Source organism: Crassostrea angulata, unplaced genomic scaffold, assembly GCF_025612915.1.
Source record: "Crassostrea angulata isolate pt1a10 unplaced genomic scaffold, ASM2561291v2 HiC_scaffold_102, whole genome shotgun sequence".
NCBI lineage: Eukaryota > Metazoa > Mollusca > Bivalvia > Ostreida > Ostreidae > Magallana > Magallana angulata.
Window position 1 is genome coordinate 381133 of NW_026441657.1, and position 19679 is coordinate 400811.

A 19679-nucleotide genomic window follows, 5' to 3' on the forward strand; every position below is an offset into this window, starting at 1 on the left:
GTTAACAATTCATCATACAATCAGCAAATTAGAAATTCAATTCCAGATTTTTCTATTTAAACATATTTTTTTAAAGTGCGTTAAGTGTTTCGATAATAAAAAATTGTGAAGTTCCATCATAACGCACTTTGAATTTTTTTTTTTCAAACTGCGTTAGCTTAGTCCTAAGTTTAACGCGTTTTATTTTTTTTAAGTGTGTACTTTTCTCAAAGTTTGTTGCCACATACGTTATTTAAAATCCACTATAAATCACAAAACTTGTGTGCTATAGTTCTTTAGAAACTGTACAAAGAATGTATGGTGTATCAAATCATTTGATAATGAGAAGATGGGATAAATAAGTAAAATTAATGTAAGTAGTCAGTTTCATGTGTGTATTTCAAACCTGACAATGTAGTGAGAATCATGTGTGTCTAACTGGTGGGTCACGTGGTCTGATGTAGTGAAGTTCAGGGGAAAACCCAAATTTTTAATATAATGAATTTACGAATTATCAGCCCCCTAGGCTAATAAGAGTAGACAGTCTTTTATAAATTTGATCAATTTTTTTCTTCACGACCCTTAGAAAATAGTGTAGTGACTTTCTGGTGAAAAGTCATGTGTAGTGAGTTTCATGTCTTTACGAGTATGTGTGTGTGTGTGTGTGTGTGTGTGTGTGTGTGTGTGAGAGAGAGAGAGAGAGAGAGAGAGAGAGAGAGAGAGCGTGTGTTTACTGAATTTTAAAAAAAGCATGGTGGGGCATTTTATAATTAATCTAATGTATAAGATATCTATCTTAGAGTTTAATTTTACGTACATGTAATTTGCTATAAAATTATATATCTTGTCTTACTTTTTACATCTTGTACAATGTGCCATTATCTACAACTAGATAGTATCTATGATGCAAATGCGATTTAGGTCTACTATGTAGGATCGGCAAACGTGTTCGATGTGCACACGTGATTTTGTTGACATCTGATAAAGTCACAATTTGAGTGAAAATCTCGACAAGACAATTCATTGATCTCAAACAATCTTCTCTAGTCAAGGATGACGACCAGCTCCATTTCTTTTTTTATCCCTGGCGATGGACGTTCTATGTCATAGTCTATTATAGAGGACATGTCCCATTGGTTACAATCACGGTTGGGTGAACTGATGAGAAATCGAGCAGATAGTCATCTTTGATTTGTGAACATTTCGTAAAACAGGGCAGAATTGTGATACTCAAGGGAACTTTGTGGCCCAAGTGCACATAGCTCCTCTTTCTTATTAAAAGATGAATTAACGATCAACGGACGTCACTCATCAAAACTTTTATTTATATTTCCCGCCAACGAAAACGAAAGTAGCTCTTTAGTCAAAGAAGTTAGGATTCAGTCTAACTTGTGACTGATACGAGGAAAAAAGTAAACAGCAAAAGCATCGGAGATGGATGAAACGAGACAATGACAGAGTCCAAGAAATCCAAGGACGTGTACACGATTCGGGACGTCACGCATGACAGCATCGTCACGGTTCACGGACGAGGACAAACCTATCTCATAGGTAAACAACATCATTGCGGCGGCATTTGTTTGACAAGTATGCGTTGGTGCATCAGTGCAATCAGGGACGTATATACTAAGTAGTATATACGTCCCTGGTGCAATAAGTCTCTGTATATATGTTTATGACAGAGACGTAATAGTTGTAGGTCTGTAGCTGTCGATCTAAAAGATTTCGGATGGACGATCTGGGAGCTACAGTTGCGTACGTGTTTAAAAGTTGCAATTAACGGCGACAAAAAATTGCGCAAGTTTAAAACTGATTATAGTATAATCTAATTTTTGAACACATTCTGTGAAAATATTTAATTCCAAAAAATCCCTTGAATATTTTTTTACTGATATTGTCACTTACTTGCCTCCAATGTTCTTTTAAACACCGTCAGCAGCCATGTAAAGTGAAGCAGTTTGTTTACATGTACAAATGGAGACTCGATCTTCATGTGAATGAAAATATTTCATTTTCCGAGGTCGTATAGCATGTTGGAAATAAAATCTGAGGCAAGAAAAGTGACAATATCAATAGTAAATTGCCTGAAGAATTTATTGGTACTACTTTTTACCACAAAATTTGGGTGAAAATAGTGCTAAGAGGTCCAAAATTAGTGCAATTTTTGGAGCTCTGTCAATTGCTTTTTTTAAACACCTACGAAACTGTAGCTCCCAGGTCGTCCATTCAAATTTTTTTCAGGCTGGCCACTACAGAACAGCAGTTAGAGAGGTAAATGATACAATATTAGGAGAAAGTTTTTATGGGTCAGTCTGTTGCTATTTGGGCAACTACCGGTATATCTGATCTAAAGAACTATCTGGCTGGTTTAATCACAATGCAAGTTATTCTACAGCAATATTTTGTAATGACATGCTGACAAGTTAAACTTCATATCAAAAGTACGAAAGGCTTGAAAAATCACATCAAATAAGAATTGATGATACTGAAGCAATCCGCCACATCTGACTGTATTGTTGCACACTTAATTGATGGTATGATTGTAGCAATTTGAAAGAATATAAAAAAAAAATTGGGGGGGGGGGGGGGTTAAAGCGTATCTATCAGTTAATTAATCAACACTCTATTAATTACTAACTTTGTTCTAACTGTCCATAAATGAACAGACATCTTCAATTAATAATCATACAGTCGAGCAGGTAGCATTGTTTTTTCACACAGGAGGTGCCATACAAAAAGTAGAGGGGCCAATTGGCTAGTACGTTTATTCTCCAATACATACTGATGATAGAAACTGATTTTTTATTTACTGTGGAATCATTTAAATTTGTGGGGGCCAATTTTCGTGGATTATTACTTTTTTGCTCATTCGTGGGGATGTAATTTCGTGGATGCGTAGCCTACTGTTTCAGTAACAAAGATAACTCTTTCTAAAATTGTTTTCGTTGAGGATTTAAATTCGTGGGAGAGGGCTACCCACGAATTCCACGAAAATTGAGCTACCACGAATTTTAATGATTCCACAGTAAACCCCTGTTGTTGTGTGTCTGTTTACAGTAACTAATAAACGTAGAATAATGATGTACAGTAAACAATGAAACTTCCATGCAGGAATTGGCGACACTAAACATGCCAGATTATAGTAGATTTGCTAAAATATTTATATCCCTGAACTGTTGAATGAAGACACTAATTATTTTTAGGATAAACATAATTTACATAGTATGTGTAATATCAAAGTGCGTTGTTGTAACCCTTGATTACCATCTTTAATAGCTGGTACATGTTCAATATATACAGGCAGGAATTGGCTACACTAAAAATGCAAGATTATAGTATCAAAGTGCGTTGTTGTTACCCTAATTGACTTACCATATCTAATAGTTGGTAATATCTATGTACATGTCAGTATGTACATGTATGATATTAATAAGATACACCTGTTTCATGTATCACCTGTCTGACACAGTGCCATCAGTGGAATTTGATCTCTGATCCACAATCCCAATTTAGTGGAAAAGCTATTTATGTTTCCCAATGTTTTTCCTTATGACAGTGCTAACAAAATTAACAACCAACTTTGAATAACTTCTATTACATGTATCAATTTTTACCTGTCTGTTTTTGTACCGTATTTACCTCTCTCTCTCTCTCATCTCTTTCTCATATCTCTCTCTCTCTCTGATTTTTTACCGTTACTCTCTCTTCACATTTTATACTGTAAATTCCTAATTAAACACGAGGAATAAATATCAGCATAAAATCCCGAGATGCCCCTCTCTCGAATTTTAAAATCTCGCTTTTAAATTTCGGACATATGTAAACTACATAAAACTATGATAAAATATCGACATTTTCGATTTTATGTTCTCACGATTTGAGGGAAAACCGTTGAATTGTGGAATTAAGTACTCGCATAATATAAGGAATCTACAGTATTTCTTTTTCAAATTACTACAACAGCCATAAGCCTAACAGGAATTATTGAAAACGGCAAACAATTTTTTTACCTAAGATTTATATGTGGAAATCCACCTGGGTCCTAGGAATGAGGGTTGAACTGTCAAAATGGGTATCTGAGCGGGAAGGGGGGGGGGGGGTGTTGAATCTAGGATGTCAGGTATTTGGAGAAGTAGCTACCCCAGTCTTCAGGTAAAGGTAGTTTAGTTTGTGGGGGTGGGGGATGGCAATGAGGTCACAAACTCAGAGGAGCTGATTATTGGTCTTGTGGTCTCACTTTTCAACTTTATAATAGGTAGGAATTAGGTCAAATCTGTAAGCATCATACCCAGTATTTATGATACCAGTAAACATTTCAGATTGACATTTTCATCAGTTCCGCAGCTGAGCTAAATTCTTTCTAATTTAGGAGAAAGTTTACATTGAAAATAGAGTGTCTTACATGTGTCATATTTACTGACCAAACCCTTGAAAAAACAACAATACTTGAGAAAATATGTAACAGGAAACCGTGAGTGGTGTAAAAATACAGGGAAGTCAGCGCTGCCTTGGAAAAGTTTTAAGGAAATTTCTGACATTACGTTTAATATTTAATACAAGGACATAGTATCCCCTAGTATTTCCTTCTACATAAAGGATGTTCACTGAGAATTTTTCTCGTAAAAGTGAAACTTATGCCTTAAAGATTTAGATACACAGATACCTTCAGTCATTAAGATATTGCAAACTTGCTACTGTACCATTACGATGTCAAGATCAATGTTCAAGCGTGCCAGTAATTTTTCTTTGACTTCTGAAATTCTTTAAGCAAAAGACCTTTTGCATGCTAAGATATGTATTATCTTTTGAGAAAAGTATAAAAATGTATTTGCTAGATCTTTTGTACTACTAAGTAATTTTAAAGAGAAATTACAATTAAATAAAACCTGAAGTTATCCAAAGCTAAATCATTCATTCTACTGTATATGAGCTATTTTCTGTGTGTATCAAATTTCTGCTTTGTTCACAAATATAAATTCCAAATTGCATAAATTAAGTAAAAGCAATTTTATTACAAAGAGTCATCTCTCTTTGATTGTAAAGTTGTGAACACAGTGAATTATTTGGTAAGCTGAGCATATAAAGCACAGTCCATTGTCGTAAAATGATATCTTAAAGATGTCCATTCTAAAAATACAGTCATGTTGTCATGGTAAGTCTTGTTTAATAACAGGTCTTGGGGTGGATGGAAACCTCCGTGTTGTTCCTACCCAGGAGACAACTGCGCCTGGGGTGTGTGTGACCTTGCTACAACTCACCATTGCCGACAATGGAGGGATGGTCCTCGCACCGATCAACCTTGACCTCATGTGTACAATTAATGGGGAGGACCTTGCAGGGGAAATTAACCTAATAAGTGGTAAGTCAAAACCTGATCAATGGTAAGTCAACAGTAATCAAATGATCATTCCATTAGTAATGAATTAACCTGAAAAGAAATGTGTCAAAACCTGATAAGTGGTAAGTCAAAACCTGATCAGTTGTAAGTCAAAACCTGATCAGTTGAAAGTCAAAACCTAAAAAGTAATGTGTCAAAACCTGATCATTGTATGTCAAAACCCGATAAGTGGTAAGTCTAAACCTGATAAGTGGTATTTCTAAACATGATAAGTGGTAAGTCAAAACCTGAAAAGTCAAAACCTGATCAGTGGTAAGTTAAATTCTGATCAATAGTAAATCAAAACTTGATCCATGGTAAGTGAAAACCTGATCAGTGGAAAATTAAATTCTGATCAGTGGTAAGTGAAAACCTGATCAGTGGAAAATTAAATTCTGATCAGTGATAAGTCAAAACCTAATTTGTGGTAAGTCAAAACCTGAACAGTGGTAAATTATATTCTGATCAGTGGTAAGTCAAAACCTGATCAGTTGTTAGTCAAACCTGATCTATTGTTAGTTTAAACCTGATCAGTGGTAAATTAAATTCTGATCGGTGGTAAGTCAAAACCTGATCAGTGGTTAGTCTAAACTGAGATATAGTAAGTATAAAACCTGATCAGTGACTAGTCAAAAGTGATGAGGAAAGCATCCCACTAGTGTTGAATTTTCTTGATCAGTGACTAGTCAACAGTGATGAAGAAATCCCACCATTAGCTATGAAATAAACACTGCTGCTGGTAAGTTAATAACCTGATCAGTGATGAAGACATGAAAACTCTCAATGAATTATTATCGGCAGTGGTATGTTAAAAAAAAGCCTCATATGTGATTAAGATGTCACCTCATTAATAGAGTTAAATACCTGGCCCTTCTAGTGATGACACACTGTTATCTTTTACTTTCAGTGGTAATTGTTTAATAACCTCATCAGAGGGGAGTCATCACTTAGTGGTAATAAATACGTCATCATCATTATTGATCAGGATATTATTTTAGTTTGTAATGAAATAAAATTACCTCATTATTCCACTTAGGTTTATTTACAGGACTTGCTGTATTTTTATAATTTTCACACTGCTGACAAAGGTTTCAAGAGGAAGTACTGATTGTGTGATTGTATTATTCCCATTCATTAAGCAATTTCTGGTTTATTTCAATAGTTAACTTTAGGAATACTTAGTTTCCTTGTATTTCAAAATTTTTGAATTTGATCGGTGGATATTTCTTTGTTGTCAACATGATTCATTCTGCTGTGAGATTATTACATGGGACTTAGGTTCATCAGATCATGATGGGGTCTAAGCCATCTTATTTAAACACAGGGGTTCCTATAGAAGTGGCTGACCGGACGCTGAGGATTTACCAGGGTGGCGTCCCTGGTCGTAAGCTTCCCCTCACCCCGGGGCTGGCAGTGAAGGCCTCACCCCCACCCAAACCCGGGCGAGACCAGGAACCATCAACCAAGGTAGGTACCATCCCAGTTTATCTAGAACTCAGAGCTCTAAAGAAACCAGAGAGTAAAGACGATTCAGTGGTTGGGGACTAATTGTTAAAACCCAAGCACATTGCTGTTATTATCAATTCTGATAATTCCTTAATAAAGGGGCTGAAAAAATGTCTGACTATAGTTCTGATAATGATAATTCAAACAACCCCAGCAAGCATGTTGCCATGAAACAGTTTTTTACGGCCTCAATTTTCACAAGATTTAACAAAATTCAGCAATTGTTGGAATAAATTTACAATAAAGGTATTAAGCCTGATTTAATAGCAATTTGTTTTATTTATGAATTGTTTCATCCTTGAGAACAGATAAGACTTAGTGTTTTTATGTCATTAAGGAGACCCCTCCTCACGGAGAAAGGAGCCACCTCCCCCCTATAGACCCAGAACTCCTCACCGACATCAAGTCAACAGACAAGGTGAAAACTCTACCTGAATGTAAACAAATATTGACATAAACAATGCGCTATGTATACATTAATTATACATGTATAATTGTAAGTTTTTCAACAAACATAGTTATTGTTTTAGCTGGCAAATCTAGCAGGAAGTTTTTTGACCAAACAAATTAACCAGTACACTGACACCAAGCTATCGGCAGCCATTACTGATCAGATTTTCACCTTTCTTCAGGTAAATTACCTGGTATGACTAATTAACATCAACAGGAAATGGTGGTTCTTTAGTTCAGAACAAGAAAACAGTAATCTTAAATGTAGTCCTTTCTGTTCCTTTTCTCTCCTTCCAGCAGGTTATAATTACTTGAAGAACATGTATAACAAAAAAAAAATAGTTACCATGACAACATGTAAACAAGTAAGAAAGTGTTGGGTTACTAAGTTTGATTTGTTATATATGATTCAGCCAATGAAATTTCAGTCTGCGTATACATATTCTATTAGATATGTGGATTGTCTGTAAGGTTCACTTTCTAGCCTGTCCTTAGAAAGTTGGTTTTTTTTAATCATTTATAATAATATATATATATATATTTATATGTAGATATTGTATTGCAAAGTTCTATTTAAACAAATCAAATATTTTAGATATAAGTGAAGTTCCATCACTCAAAATTAATGTTTGCTGTCTCTGCACTTTGCCTTGGGATACACAGGTTTCTGTGGGATTTTGAATTATTTGATTTTTATCTATGTTTATTGGGGGGCGTTGGAGGAGGCTTAAATTATATTAGTTTTGTATCAGGCTGCTCAATGAGCTGCAATGCCATTTAACATTGTGTTTTATCATGTATGAATGTGTTAAGGCATTGAAGTGAAGTGTGGACACGGGTGTATGTTTGTAATGGTTATGCTCTAACAAGGATCAAATTTTAGTTTGACCACCTGAGGTTTAATTAGTTCTGTAATATATGAAAAACATTTTCTTATGTGATAGCACCTTGCTAAAAAAAACTACTTAACTTTCTGTAATATGTGTAAAACATTTTCTTATATGATAGTACCGTGCTAAAAAACTGTTTTCTTAACTTTTATTTTGTTAACAGGAGGTAGCCGGATACCAGCGAGCCATTATTGTGGCATACATTCTCGAGATATCTCAGAGCCTGGAAGAGATGCCTGAGTCAGAACGAGATCGTCCCCTACACAAGCCTTCCGTCAGACTGCTGGTCGAGCTTCTCAGGCAGATCATGGTCAGAACAAAGCTTGAAAATTCTTTTGTTTTATTCAAGATGCACTGAATGTAAATTTTTACAATCAAGAGATCTTTGAATGCTGCAGGCACCAATCATGATCCACCCGAATCGTCTATATGGCTTTATATAAACTCTATCAGCAAGAGTCTGGTTTCGACCATGGAAAATCTTTAACAAGAAAGGGGTGCTGGTTATTGCATTGAATCAGTCCCTCATATTATGTAGCAACCAGTCATTCACATTGTGCCAGTTTAAAACACAATAACAATTTAATGATTAGAATCTTATTTTAACCAATCAGCACATCACCCAATTTGGGGGTGGGCCTCGGTTTGGACAATGACATTTTGACTGGTTGAGACCAGACTTAGCCGAGGCTTGGTGATTGTGAAGTGACTTGGAAGAATCAATGTTGTTCAGTTTTACATGTAGTATTATCATACTTTCATGTTAAATTGTGAAATCTGATTGGTTTGTACACAGTTGATAATCAGTTCTATTACTCTCAGCGTTAGCAACACACTTGGCAATTGGTAACACAAAGAATTGTTACATTTGCGTAATTTATGCGCATATGGTTCGCAGTAGAATTCACTCATTTCTATATAAAAGCAGTAATAATTTCTTTAAAATTAAGACATTCAGTATAATAAAATAAATAGTGCCTGTTTGGGAGGGTAACAGTTGAAATTGACACCCCTCGAAAACCATTGTCAACCTCCGGTTCGCGTCGGTTGACAACAGTTTTCTCGGGGTGTCAATTTCAACTGTTACTCTCCCAAACAGGCACTATTTATATAATGTCAGTGAGATACTATATTTAAAAATCCAGGTCATAATTTAATGTTAATAATGCATTGTGGGAGAATTAATCTTTGTCATTTCTTGTGATGATGATGGTTATGATGATGTTAATAAATTTTTTTCAGAGAGATATTATTTCTAGACATCTTTTCTCTGCAGGACCCACTGTCTCATGTTGTGCTATGTCTGCAGCTGTTGCGGACTTTCAGCCATTTTCCTGATAACCTGGTCGTCATGGTGAACTGTCAGGCCACGCCCGCTATACTGGGGTGTATGGCCGTGTACCCAGAGGTCACCGAGATACAGCAGTACGGGCTGGACATCCTGGCCAAGATAGCCACCTACCGACCAAAGCCCGGGGAGAAGGTGAGTGATATAGCCACCCACCGACCGAAGCCCAGGGAGAAGGTGAGTCATATAGCCACCTACCGACCGAAGCCTTGGGAGAAGGTGAGTGATATAGCCACCCACCGACCGAAGCCCAGGGAGAAGGTGAGTCATATAGCCACCTACCGACCGAAGCCCGGGGAGAAGGTGAGTGATATAGCCACCCACCGACCGAGTCCGGGAAGAAGGTGAGTGATATAGCCACCCACCGACCGAGTCTGGGAAGAAGGTGAGTGATATAGCCACCCACCGACCGAAGCCGGGGGAGAAGGTGAGTTATATAGCCACCTACCGACCGAAGCCCTGGGAGAAGGTGAGTGATATAGCCACCTACCGACCGAAGCCCGGGGAGAAGGTAAGTGATATAGCCACCTACCGACCGAAGCCGGGGGATAAGGTGAGTTATATAGCCACCTACCGACCGAAGCCCTGGGAGAAGGTGAGTGATATAGCCACCTACCGACCGAAGCCCGGGGAGAAGGTAAGTGATATAGCCACCTACCGACCGAAGCCTGGGGAGAAGGTGAGTGATATAGCCACCCACCGACCGAAGCCCGGGGAGAAGGTGAGTGATATAGCCACCTTCCGACCAAAGCCTGGGGAGAAAATCAGTGATATAAATATTGCCCCTTACTATCTCAACAGGCAGTAAGGAAAGAAATACTGCTTAGAACCTGATCAGATAATCAGAGAATTAATATAGCAACTCAATGGCCCCAAAAAACCTTTAAAAGGCAAGTAATGTATGTGTAGCTACCTACTGACCAAGACCCTGCAAAAAGGATAAGATATAGCCCCAAACTGCAAAAAAGGCAAAGATATATTTTTTGACTTGATATTCTGTCGGTCACTTATTTTTTCAAAATTTGCCATTTTATCCCAACCGCCAAAAAATGAATTGCAAGAAATGTTTCACTTTTTTTTGTGTAATGGTCATCAAATTTTAAAATTTGAATTTTAAAAATGATATCATTTTCAATGTTTGCACTGATTTTGAATTCCAAATGCAAAAATTTGCAACGGCAGAAAAAAGTTTAATATTAGCCACCAACCACCTCAAACCCATTAAAAGGGCAAGAAGAAGCAGACAAATGCAATTAAAAAACTTTTTCATTTAAGGTGATTTTCACAATTGATAACATTAAACATTTCTAGTTTATTTTTCTATGATGCAGAGTATGGAAACAGTCGGGTAGGAAATGTTTATTGTAGTGTTCCTAACAACATCAAGTTTGATGAGGGAACTAAGATCTAATCAGCAAATGTTTGGAGTGGGTTTGTGGATGTTTGAGGTTGAATAACACACATGGAAAAAGTCACTCAATTAACAGGAACATTTTTGATAATGAAAGATAAAATGATAAATAAACTGTACAAATGTCAAATAAGTGAAAAACGTGCAGTTTGGGGATGAAAAATGAATATCTAAAATAATTATTCCAGTTAGTAACAACAAAAGGCCCTGCGGGATTCAAACTTGGGATGTACGGATCACAAGTCCGACACTTTATCCACTCGGCTATGGAGTAAGTTGCATGTCTCAGTCCATAAAATCATCTTGATAAAACAAAATGTTGTTTCGATCAGTGGTCAGCCATTTTGTGATGATGTGTTATTCCACCTTAATCAGCAAAATTTTGGAGTGGATTTGTTGATATGGGTTTATCATGTATGTATTTTGAAGTTTTTTAAATGATTTTTATTAACACCAAGCACCTTTAACAATGGATCCTAATATTTTTATACAATTATAGTCTTATTTAAGTTTCAAAATAATCAATTTATCATTGTTTCAAAAATCATAAATGTAAGAGTGAAACAGCTTTGGGGGGGGGGGGGGGTTTCTATATGTTGATGTCAATAATGTCTGGACTAAATGAAGGGCAAAGAAATGAATTGATCAATTAAGAATAATGGATGAATATATGGATAGATGATGGATGGATGAATAAATATAGGGATAGATGAATAGATAGATTGAATGATAAATAGATGACATGGTTAGATAGAGAGATAGATTGACTGATGGACAGGTTCTGTGTTGGTAGATACCCCTGAGAGAGACGGCCCTGGAGATGATCCTTCGCTCCATACAGCACCACAAGAAGAGCGTCCTGATTGTCCCCCCGGGCTGCCGAACCCTGGTCAACCTCACCTCTAGTCTGCAGGAAAACCTGGACAACTTCCTGTCCACAGGTAAACTGTTTCCTGTCCACAGGTAAACAACCTTCTGTCCAAAGTAAAAAGCTTCCTGTCCACAGGTAAACAACTTCCTGTCCGCAGCAACATAAATTTCCCTGGGCTGTGTTGTCAATGATTGGACTTGTCTGAGTCCTAAAAATAATTCTCTCTTGTGGACCATATTTTTAAGAGATTACTGCAGGGTGGTGTACAAAAGGTTTACATAACACCCAAAACTTGATAAAAAACTTTGATTTCATGTTTCTTTTCATGTTTGTTAAACCACCTGTCATTTTGCAAAACAAGTCTGCAAGTGAAAATAGTGCCCAACTTTGAAAAAATTGATGACATTTTGTGTTGATTTATAGACTTGGGTTCATTCCCAGAGGTGGAGGAGGCTATTGAGAAGTACGACAATCTGCTGCGCCACATCTTCCAGCACGCTATCCCTGTGGTACAGTCTGTTCTACAGGAATACCCCAGTAACCTCGACGTCAAAACAGAGGGGAGGCGATTCTTCTATAACTACTCCAGAATGACACAATTCACGTAAGACTTAACATGCAGATACCACTAAATTACACATTTTACATAAATACCACAAATGTGAAGTTTATGAAAGGCTCTACAAAATGAAGCAACATACAGATTATCTTTGTAGATGCCACAAAATAAGGATGTATATAGAACACACTTAACAAGTCTTGTTTGTTTTTAAGAAATAAGAAAAAGTTGCGGGTCGACTTTGGCTCGGCCATCACCGAACCTGCCCACTCATTCACCGAGACATTGACCACGCCCACAATGTTTGTATCCAATCAGAACCAAGAAGAGGTCACCCAAGGAATTCTCAGGGATCCAAAGCAGAAGAAGTACACCGACATGCTGGACCGCAAGGTTCACTTCCCCGACGACGTGGGACCCCTGGACTCTCTGACCAGCTCAGAGGACGAGGACGACCCTGACCTTGTGACTCCGTTGGTAGAGCCCAAGTTGGTTGTCAAGGAAACAGTTGTGTTGAGTGAGGATGCGGCGGAGGCACTGAGGAGGGGGGTGGATGCGGAGGAGGAGAGGGACCCACAGTTCAGTGTGGGGGTACCACAAGATGAAATCGACCCTCCAGATCCACTCACTGACCGGGGGGCGGGGGACAGGTTTACCTCAGAAATGGTCATTAATCTGGGTCCACAAGGAGACATAGAAGATGTGACCGCCAAGTGTGGAGGGACAAGTATCACCATAGAAACCAACCCCTCCCCCACCAGCCCGGTGTCAATATTCTGTCCAACATTGAGCTGCAATGGTCACGTACGTAACTCTGACCCCATTTGTCAGGAGGAGGGACACAATACTCACATGGTAAGGCATAATCCCAGAGACATGCTGTATGAAGACTGTGACAGTGTGAAAAAAGTGAAAAATGTCAACTCGAACCAAGAACCGGTTCAGTTGAACCATGGAAATGACAAGAATGAAGGTTGTGAAGACTGTGGGGGGTTGGGTCAGGGGTCAAAGGTAAAAGACACTCAGCCAAAAACATCGCCGCATTCAGCAAAACCACATGTATTATCTTCTTTATCAGAAGATGATGAAGAGGAGGAAGATTACATTCCAATGAACTTTCCTCAGATGGACCTCAAAGGCGGACCCTTGGGGGAGGAGGAGGTCCGCCTGAGGAAGGACCACCTGACCCCAGACACAGAGGAGCTGAGGTACTCAGTGTCCGATGTCTCCCTGTGTACCAAGGTCATCAGAGTACAGGTAAATGTCAAAGGTCATCAGATACAGTGACTGTTAATGTCAAAGGTCATCTGGTAAATGTCAAAGGTTATCATATACAGGGACTGTTAATGTCAAAGGTCATCTGGTAAATGTCAAAGGTCATCAGATACGGGGACTGTTAATGTCAAAGGTCATCGGGTAAATGTCAAAGGTCATCAGATACAGGGACTGTTAATGTCAAAGGTCATTGGGTAAATGTCAAAGGTCATCAGATACAGGGACTGTTAATGTCAAAGGTCATCGGGTAAATGTCAACGGTCATCAAATACAGGGACTGTAAAGTTAAAGGTCGTCAGACAAAAGTGAAAGGTCATCAAATACAGGTAAGTTTCATAGGACAAGTATCTATTAGGTAAATGTTAACAGCATACAGGCGAGTGTTAAGTTATCAATGTACAGGTGAATATTCAGTCAGGTGCTGTCTATCACAAATGGTTAACTGTGACAAACCATTGAAAATAATATTTGGACTTGGAATGTGTGACACAGAATATCACTTCAAAAATGTCTTATTTCAAATAACGGTATGTTCCATACACGTATTTTAAGAACCTTTAGAGTTTGATCATATTGTTTGATTATTGAGTCATATATTGAATTCCAGTCCATTGAAAAGAGCAGTATGGCATAATGATTTTAAGAAATAAACTTCAAGAACCATGCAATAATCTATGAAGGCTTTTGATTTGAATAAAATGCAATTGCCTGCAAACTTTGTCCTCCAGAAAAGAAGAAATCATGTTTATATAGTTCTCTCTTTCTCCTTTTTGTAGGTCAGTCATTACATCAGCTCTCTTGTGTTTGGAGGTGAAGATGCTCAGGCCCTGTCTGTCATAGACAAGCCACTGTACACACTCCTTGCCACCTCAGAGGCTCCAAAGGGACTCCTGAACTATACCAAGTCACAGTTTGAAGACAGTAAAACTTTGATGGACATCGACACAGCGTTCCTGATCAGTGTGATTGATGCCATCAGATATAGGTCAGTGTCATAAAATGTAAGTCATTGTCATCAAATGTAGGTCAGTGTCATCAATTGTAGGTCAGATAGTAAATTAAGGTAAATGTAGGTCACTCATTAAAATGCTGTTAGTGCAAAGAAGTATCAGAGTAATAAATGTAGGGCAGTGTCATCAAATATGGGTCACTGTTATAAACGTGGATACTATTAGATACAGATCATTGTCTTGGATATTGTAATTTATACCTGTGCGCCAAATTTGAATGACATCACCTGATAAAAGTCAGTGTAATCAATGCATGGTCTCTAGACCTGCAGTCTCTGCAACATGGCACCTTCCCTATCTGGTCTTTAGGAGCAAAACGTCACCTTTAACCAGTGATACCTGTAGAGAGACAGCTGCTACCAGTGGTTAATTTCTAGTTGTTGACCTAGCTTTAACCAGGGCATACACATAATGGTAAGTGCATCATATAAAGTTGACCCCTGTTCGATGTTCTTGTAGGTCCCTGTTCCATGACCTTGTCCAAAAGAGTGTCACTGAGGTCATGAACTGTATGTTTGGCCGGTACAGCAGGGACGTACTCAGGTTCACTGTCATCTGTCTTATGTCGCTGTTTGAGAACGAGCGACTCCGCTCTCTCCTCGCCGGTAAGTCCAATTTTCAGGCGCTGTACTATTTGAATAATTAAAACATGTATACAACAAATTTTTTAACTTAATGAAATCAAAGGGCAATTGTACACCAGTAAATATATTGTGTCACAATTGAGCTATTAATATGTATATGGCATACAAGCTGGAGTAACATAGAAAATGTCGTTTTTAGCTTACCTGAGCTAGAAGCTCAAGTGAACTTTTTCTGATCACTTTTTGTCTGTCTGTCCATCTGTCTGTAAACTTTTTATATTTTCAACTTCTTTTCCAGAACCACTGGGCCAATTTCAACCAAACTTGGCACATAGCATTTTTAAGTAAAGGGGATTCAACTTTGTTAAAATGAAGGGCCAAGCCCTCTTCTAAAGGGAGATAATTAAGAATTAATACAAATTTATTGGTATCTTTAAAAAATCTTCTTCTCAAAAACCAATTGGCCAGAAAGCTGAATCTTATGTAGAAGCATCCTCAGGTAGTGTAGATTCAAATTTCTTCAAATCATGATCCCTGGGGATACATTGGGGCTACAATTGGATGGTCGAAAATTTTACATAGGAATATATAGAGAAAAATCTTTAAAAATCTTCTCATAAATTAATTGGCCAGAAAAGCTGTCACTTGTGTGGAAGCATCCTCAGGTAGTGTAGATTCAAATTTCTTCAAATCATGATCCCCGGGGGTACATTGGGACCACAATGGGATGGTCGAAAATTTTACATAGGAATATATAGAGAAAAATCTTCTCAAAAACCAATTGGCCAGAAAAGCTGTAACTTGTGTGGAAGCACCCTCGGGTAGTGTCCATTCTAGTTTTATTCAAACCGTGATCCTTAGGGGTAGGGTGGGGCCACCATGGGGATTTAATTTTTACATAGGAATGTAAAAAGAGTAATTTAATGATATAACATTTAAGCTAATGCAGGTTATGTATTTTTTTCTGCAATGTCGCCACCTTCATATTCCGCATGAATCACCAAAGAAAGCATTTTATTGTTCAAATGCTTTTTTTTTTTTGAGAATGGCAATGCTCAAAATGTGATATAAGTATGAAATCATCTAGTTACAAAAGGGGCTCAACAGAAGAACATCTGTAGAAATTTGAAAATATTTTTATACAGGATCTATTTTACTCATTCATTGTCCTAATAATTTGGCCATGACCTCATGAAGCTGATTTTATTATGTCTGATGTTGGTAAGGTGAGAGATGTGACCCATGGGCCTCTTGTTCTCTTCAGCTGTGTTTGGGGACTGCACTGTAACATAACCAACCAGTTATTTGTTTATATAGAATTGTCTCTTAAAATACTTTATTATGATATATACTTATAAAGAGGCCTCTGTACTTCTACAATGAAATTTGGGTTGGCATACCATAAAGCTACATATCTGCGACTATCCCATTTTATTTTAACAAAAATGACTTTTAAAGTTCATTTTAACTTCACCCTAACACAGTTGTTTTTATAAATGTATATATGACTTATTGTTTTCTTTGTTTCCTATTTAAAATTCATCCACAAATCATTTGGATGAATGGGGTGAAAACACACAGAGGGCAGGAAACTTTTCCCTCTATACAATATAATGCAGTAAATATTGTTGGAATTGACTGTCAATGTGTTTGTTTTTTAGAGCGAACTTTCCTGACTGAAGTTATGGAGATAATGACAAAGTTGTGCAGTGCTCTGCAGAAGGACATTCCAACAATCCAAGAACTTCAGAGACTGATGTCAAACATCACACCCATAGAATGACCCCACAGATTGACCAAACAGATTGACCCCATAGAGTGACACCATAGAATGACCCCATAGAATGAACCCATAGAATGACCCTATAGGGTAACGCCATAGAATGATTCTATAGGGTAACGCCATAGAATGATTCGATACAATGACCTCATAGAATGAACTTGTAGAACAACCTCAATCATCCAGCTTTTGTCATATCAGAAACTTTCTGTAATACATTACACTGTGGAAAACTTAAATTTGCTCAAGAAGATGGAGAGAGAGAGAGAGAGAGAGAGAGAGAGAGAGAGAGAGAGAGATATACTATTAATCTATTGGTGCTATATCATTTACAGTGACTTGCTAATGAATGTAGATTTTGATTGGTTATGCTGTTTGATGGTTTAGATTTATTGTACTGTTGATGAATTTTAAGTAGACATATTGTTGAAATTTGATTGGCTCAACTGTTGAAAATTTCTGATTGGTTATACTGTTGATGAATTCTGATTAAATATACTGTTGATGAAATCTGATTGGTTATACTGTTGATGAAATCTGATTAATTATACTGTTGATCAAATCTGATTGGTTATACTTATGATGAATTTTAATTGGTCATACTGTTGATGAATTTTGATTGGTTATACTGTTGGTGAATTCTGATTGGTTATACTGTTGATGAATTCTGATTGGTTATATTGTTGATGAATTCTGATTGGTTATACTGTTGATTCAATCTGATTGGTTATACTGTTGATAAAATCTGATTGGATATAACATTGATTTTATGGTTAATATATGTATAATTTGTATTATGTTATCAAGTAAATAGTTTATTATTTTTATCCTGTTGATTTTTAATATGAGAAATATTTTAAAGATTTAAAAGTATTGGGTTTTTTTTCACTGTTTTATATATTCATTTTTTTTTTACAAATGTATAACAAACAAGCTTATTCATACAAAGGTTTAGTGACCATTACGCAACAGAACAACTTATTTGTAAATGTTCAGATTAAAAGATTGGTCCTCATTTATTTTATGGAGAGAGTTCAAGTAGTGCAATAATTTATCATGAAGACTTAGAGGTTTGCTGATAAATGCTTTACATCAGTGTTTGTTCAATAAATATATTGTGGCTATACTAATAAATCGATAGCAACTGATTGTTTGTATGTTTTTGTTTGTATATTTTATGTAACCTCCTTTTTTTCAAATAACGATGAATGAAATTGCTATTTTATCTAGACAGTTTAACTGTGGAAAAGTTTCCATACTAATGGTATTTGCCCATTGTAGAAAGTCAACAAAACAAATAACTGGCTTTTCAGAAAGCAAACTTGTTAATAAACTCTGCACTGCAGTTGAAGTTTTGTTTGTAAATGTTTGGGGTAGATCTGACAGATACTTTGTTGACCTCCCAGCATCCTTAACCATTTAAAGAACACAAGTATACCATATACTGGCACACACACACACACACAAAACAAGAGGCCCATGGGCCACATCGCTCACCTGAGGAACAATAGGTATGATAAAATCAGCTTAATGGAGTTATAATACAAACTATCTGGACAATGTAGTAAATACATGTAGATCCTGTTTAAATAAAAATCCATTTTTCCCCTGGATATTCTTATGTTTATTATCATTAGTCCCTTTTCTAACAGGATGATTTTATAGTCATATCACATGTTGAGCATTGCAGTTCTCAAAAAGATCATAAACAATTGTTTATATATAGGTTACTTATAAACCTTCATCAAACTCTGAACCCCTTGTGAGGCCCAAGAATCGTTCAGGGGCCAAAGTCTAAACAACAATATGTCATAATGATTGCATACATACGAAAGCCCATTGAGCTCATTTTCGTAGGAAAAAAAAAAATCTTTTTCGCGAATAAGCGTGTAACTTTCGCGAATAAAAGCGTAACTTTTGCGAATAAACGCATACTTTTCGCGATTAAACGCGAAAATTTCGCAATTAAACGCAAAACTTCCGCGATTTAACACGAAATTTTTGCAAATAAACACGAAACTCTCGCGATATAACGCATAAACAAATATTTTTTTTTACCTACGAAAATGACCCTAATGGAAATCGTCCTCAAAAATCGTACATACAAGTAAAAATATAAATTATAACATTTCAGCTTTTATGAATATTTAAAAATGTTTTACTTTGTAAAATTTTATTCCCAATATGGCCCTACCCTACTCCTCAAGATTTTGATTTGGACACATTTGAATCTACATTATCTGAGGTTGCTTTCACTAAAGTTACAATTTTTCTAGGCAAATGGTTTTTTAGAAAAAGATTATTAAAGATTTCTCGCTATATATTCCTATATAACCCCCCCCCCCCCTCATTGTGACCCAATCCTACCCCTGAGGGTCATGATTTCAACAAACTTGAATCTACACTACCTGAGGATACTTAGACACTAGTTTCAGCTTTTTATACCATTTGGTTTCTGAGAAAAAGAGTTTTTAAAATTTACTCAATATATTCCTATGTAAAAATTCGACCCCATTGTGGCCCCACCTAACCCCCGAGGGTCACGATTTTCACAATTTTAAATCTACACTACCTGAGAATGCTTCCACACAAGTTTCAGCTTTCCTGTCTGATCAGTTTCTGAGAAGGAGATTTTTAAA

The 19679-nt window shown here is 36.9% G+C and overlaps 1 protein-coding gene across 1 annotated transcript; it reads left to right on the forward strand.

Moving 5' to 3' along the window:
* The first annotated feature begins 1337 nt into the window (after positions 1–1337).
* On the forward strand, positions 1338–18391 carry LOC128169156 (uncharacterized). Its single transcript, XM_052835320.1, has 13 exons — positions 1338–1530; positions 5153–5338; positions 6681–6823; positions 7200–7280; positions 7393–7494; positions 8366–8512; positions 9479–9685; positions 11755–11902; positions 12256–12436; positions 12607–13648; positions 14443–14651; positions 15136–15281; positions 16922–18391. Exons 1-13 carry the CDS (start codon positions 1431–1433, stop codon positions 17041–17043), a joined length of 2814 nt encoding a protein of 937 aa, XP_052691280.1. The 5' UTR covers positions 1338–1430; the 3' UTR covers positions 17044–18391.
* Positions 18392–19679: the final 1288 nt, after the last annotated feature.

Excerpts from the sequence above, each read along its gene's own strand:
- LOC128169156 (XM_052835320.1), top strand. The coding sequence starts at position 1,431 with ATGACAGAGTCCAAGAAATCCAAGGACGTGTACACGATTCGGGACGTC. Across the intron at positions 6,824-7,199 it reads ACCAGGAACCATCAACCAAG|GAGACCCCTCCTCACGGAGA; the intron begins GTAGGTACCATC and ends TATGTCATTAAG. Across the intron at positions 9,686-11,754 it reads GACCAAAGCCCGGGGAGAAG|ATACCCCTGAGAGAGACGGC; the intron begins GTGAGTGATATA and ends CTGTGTTGGTAG.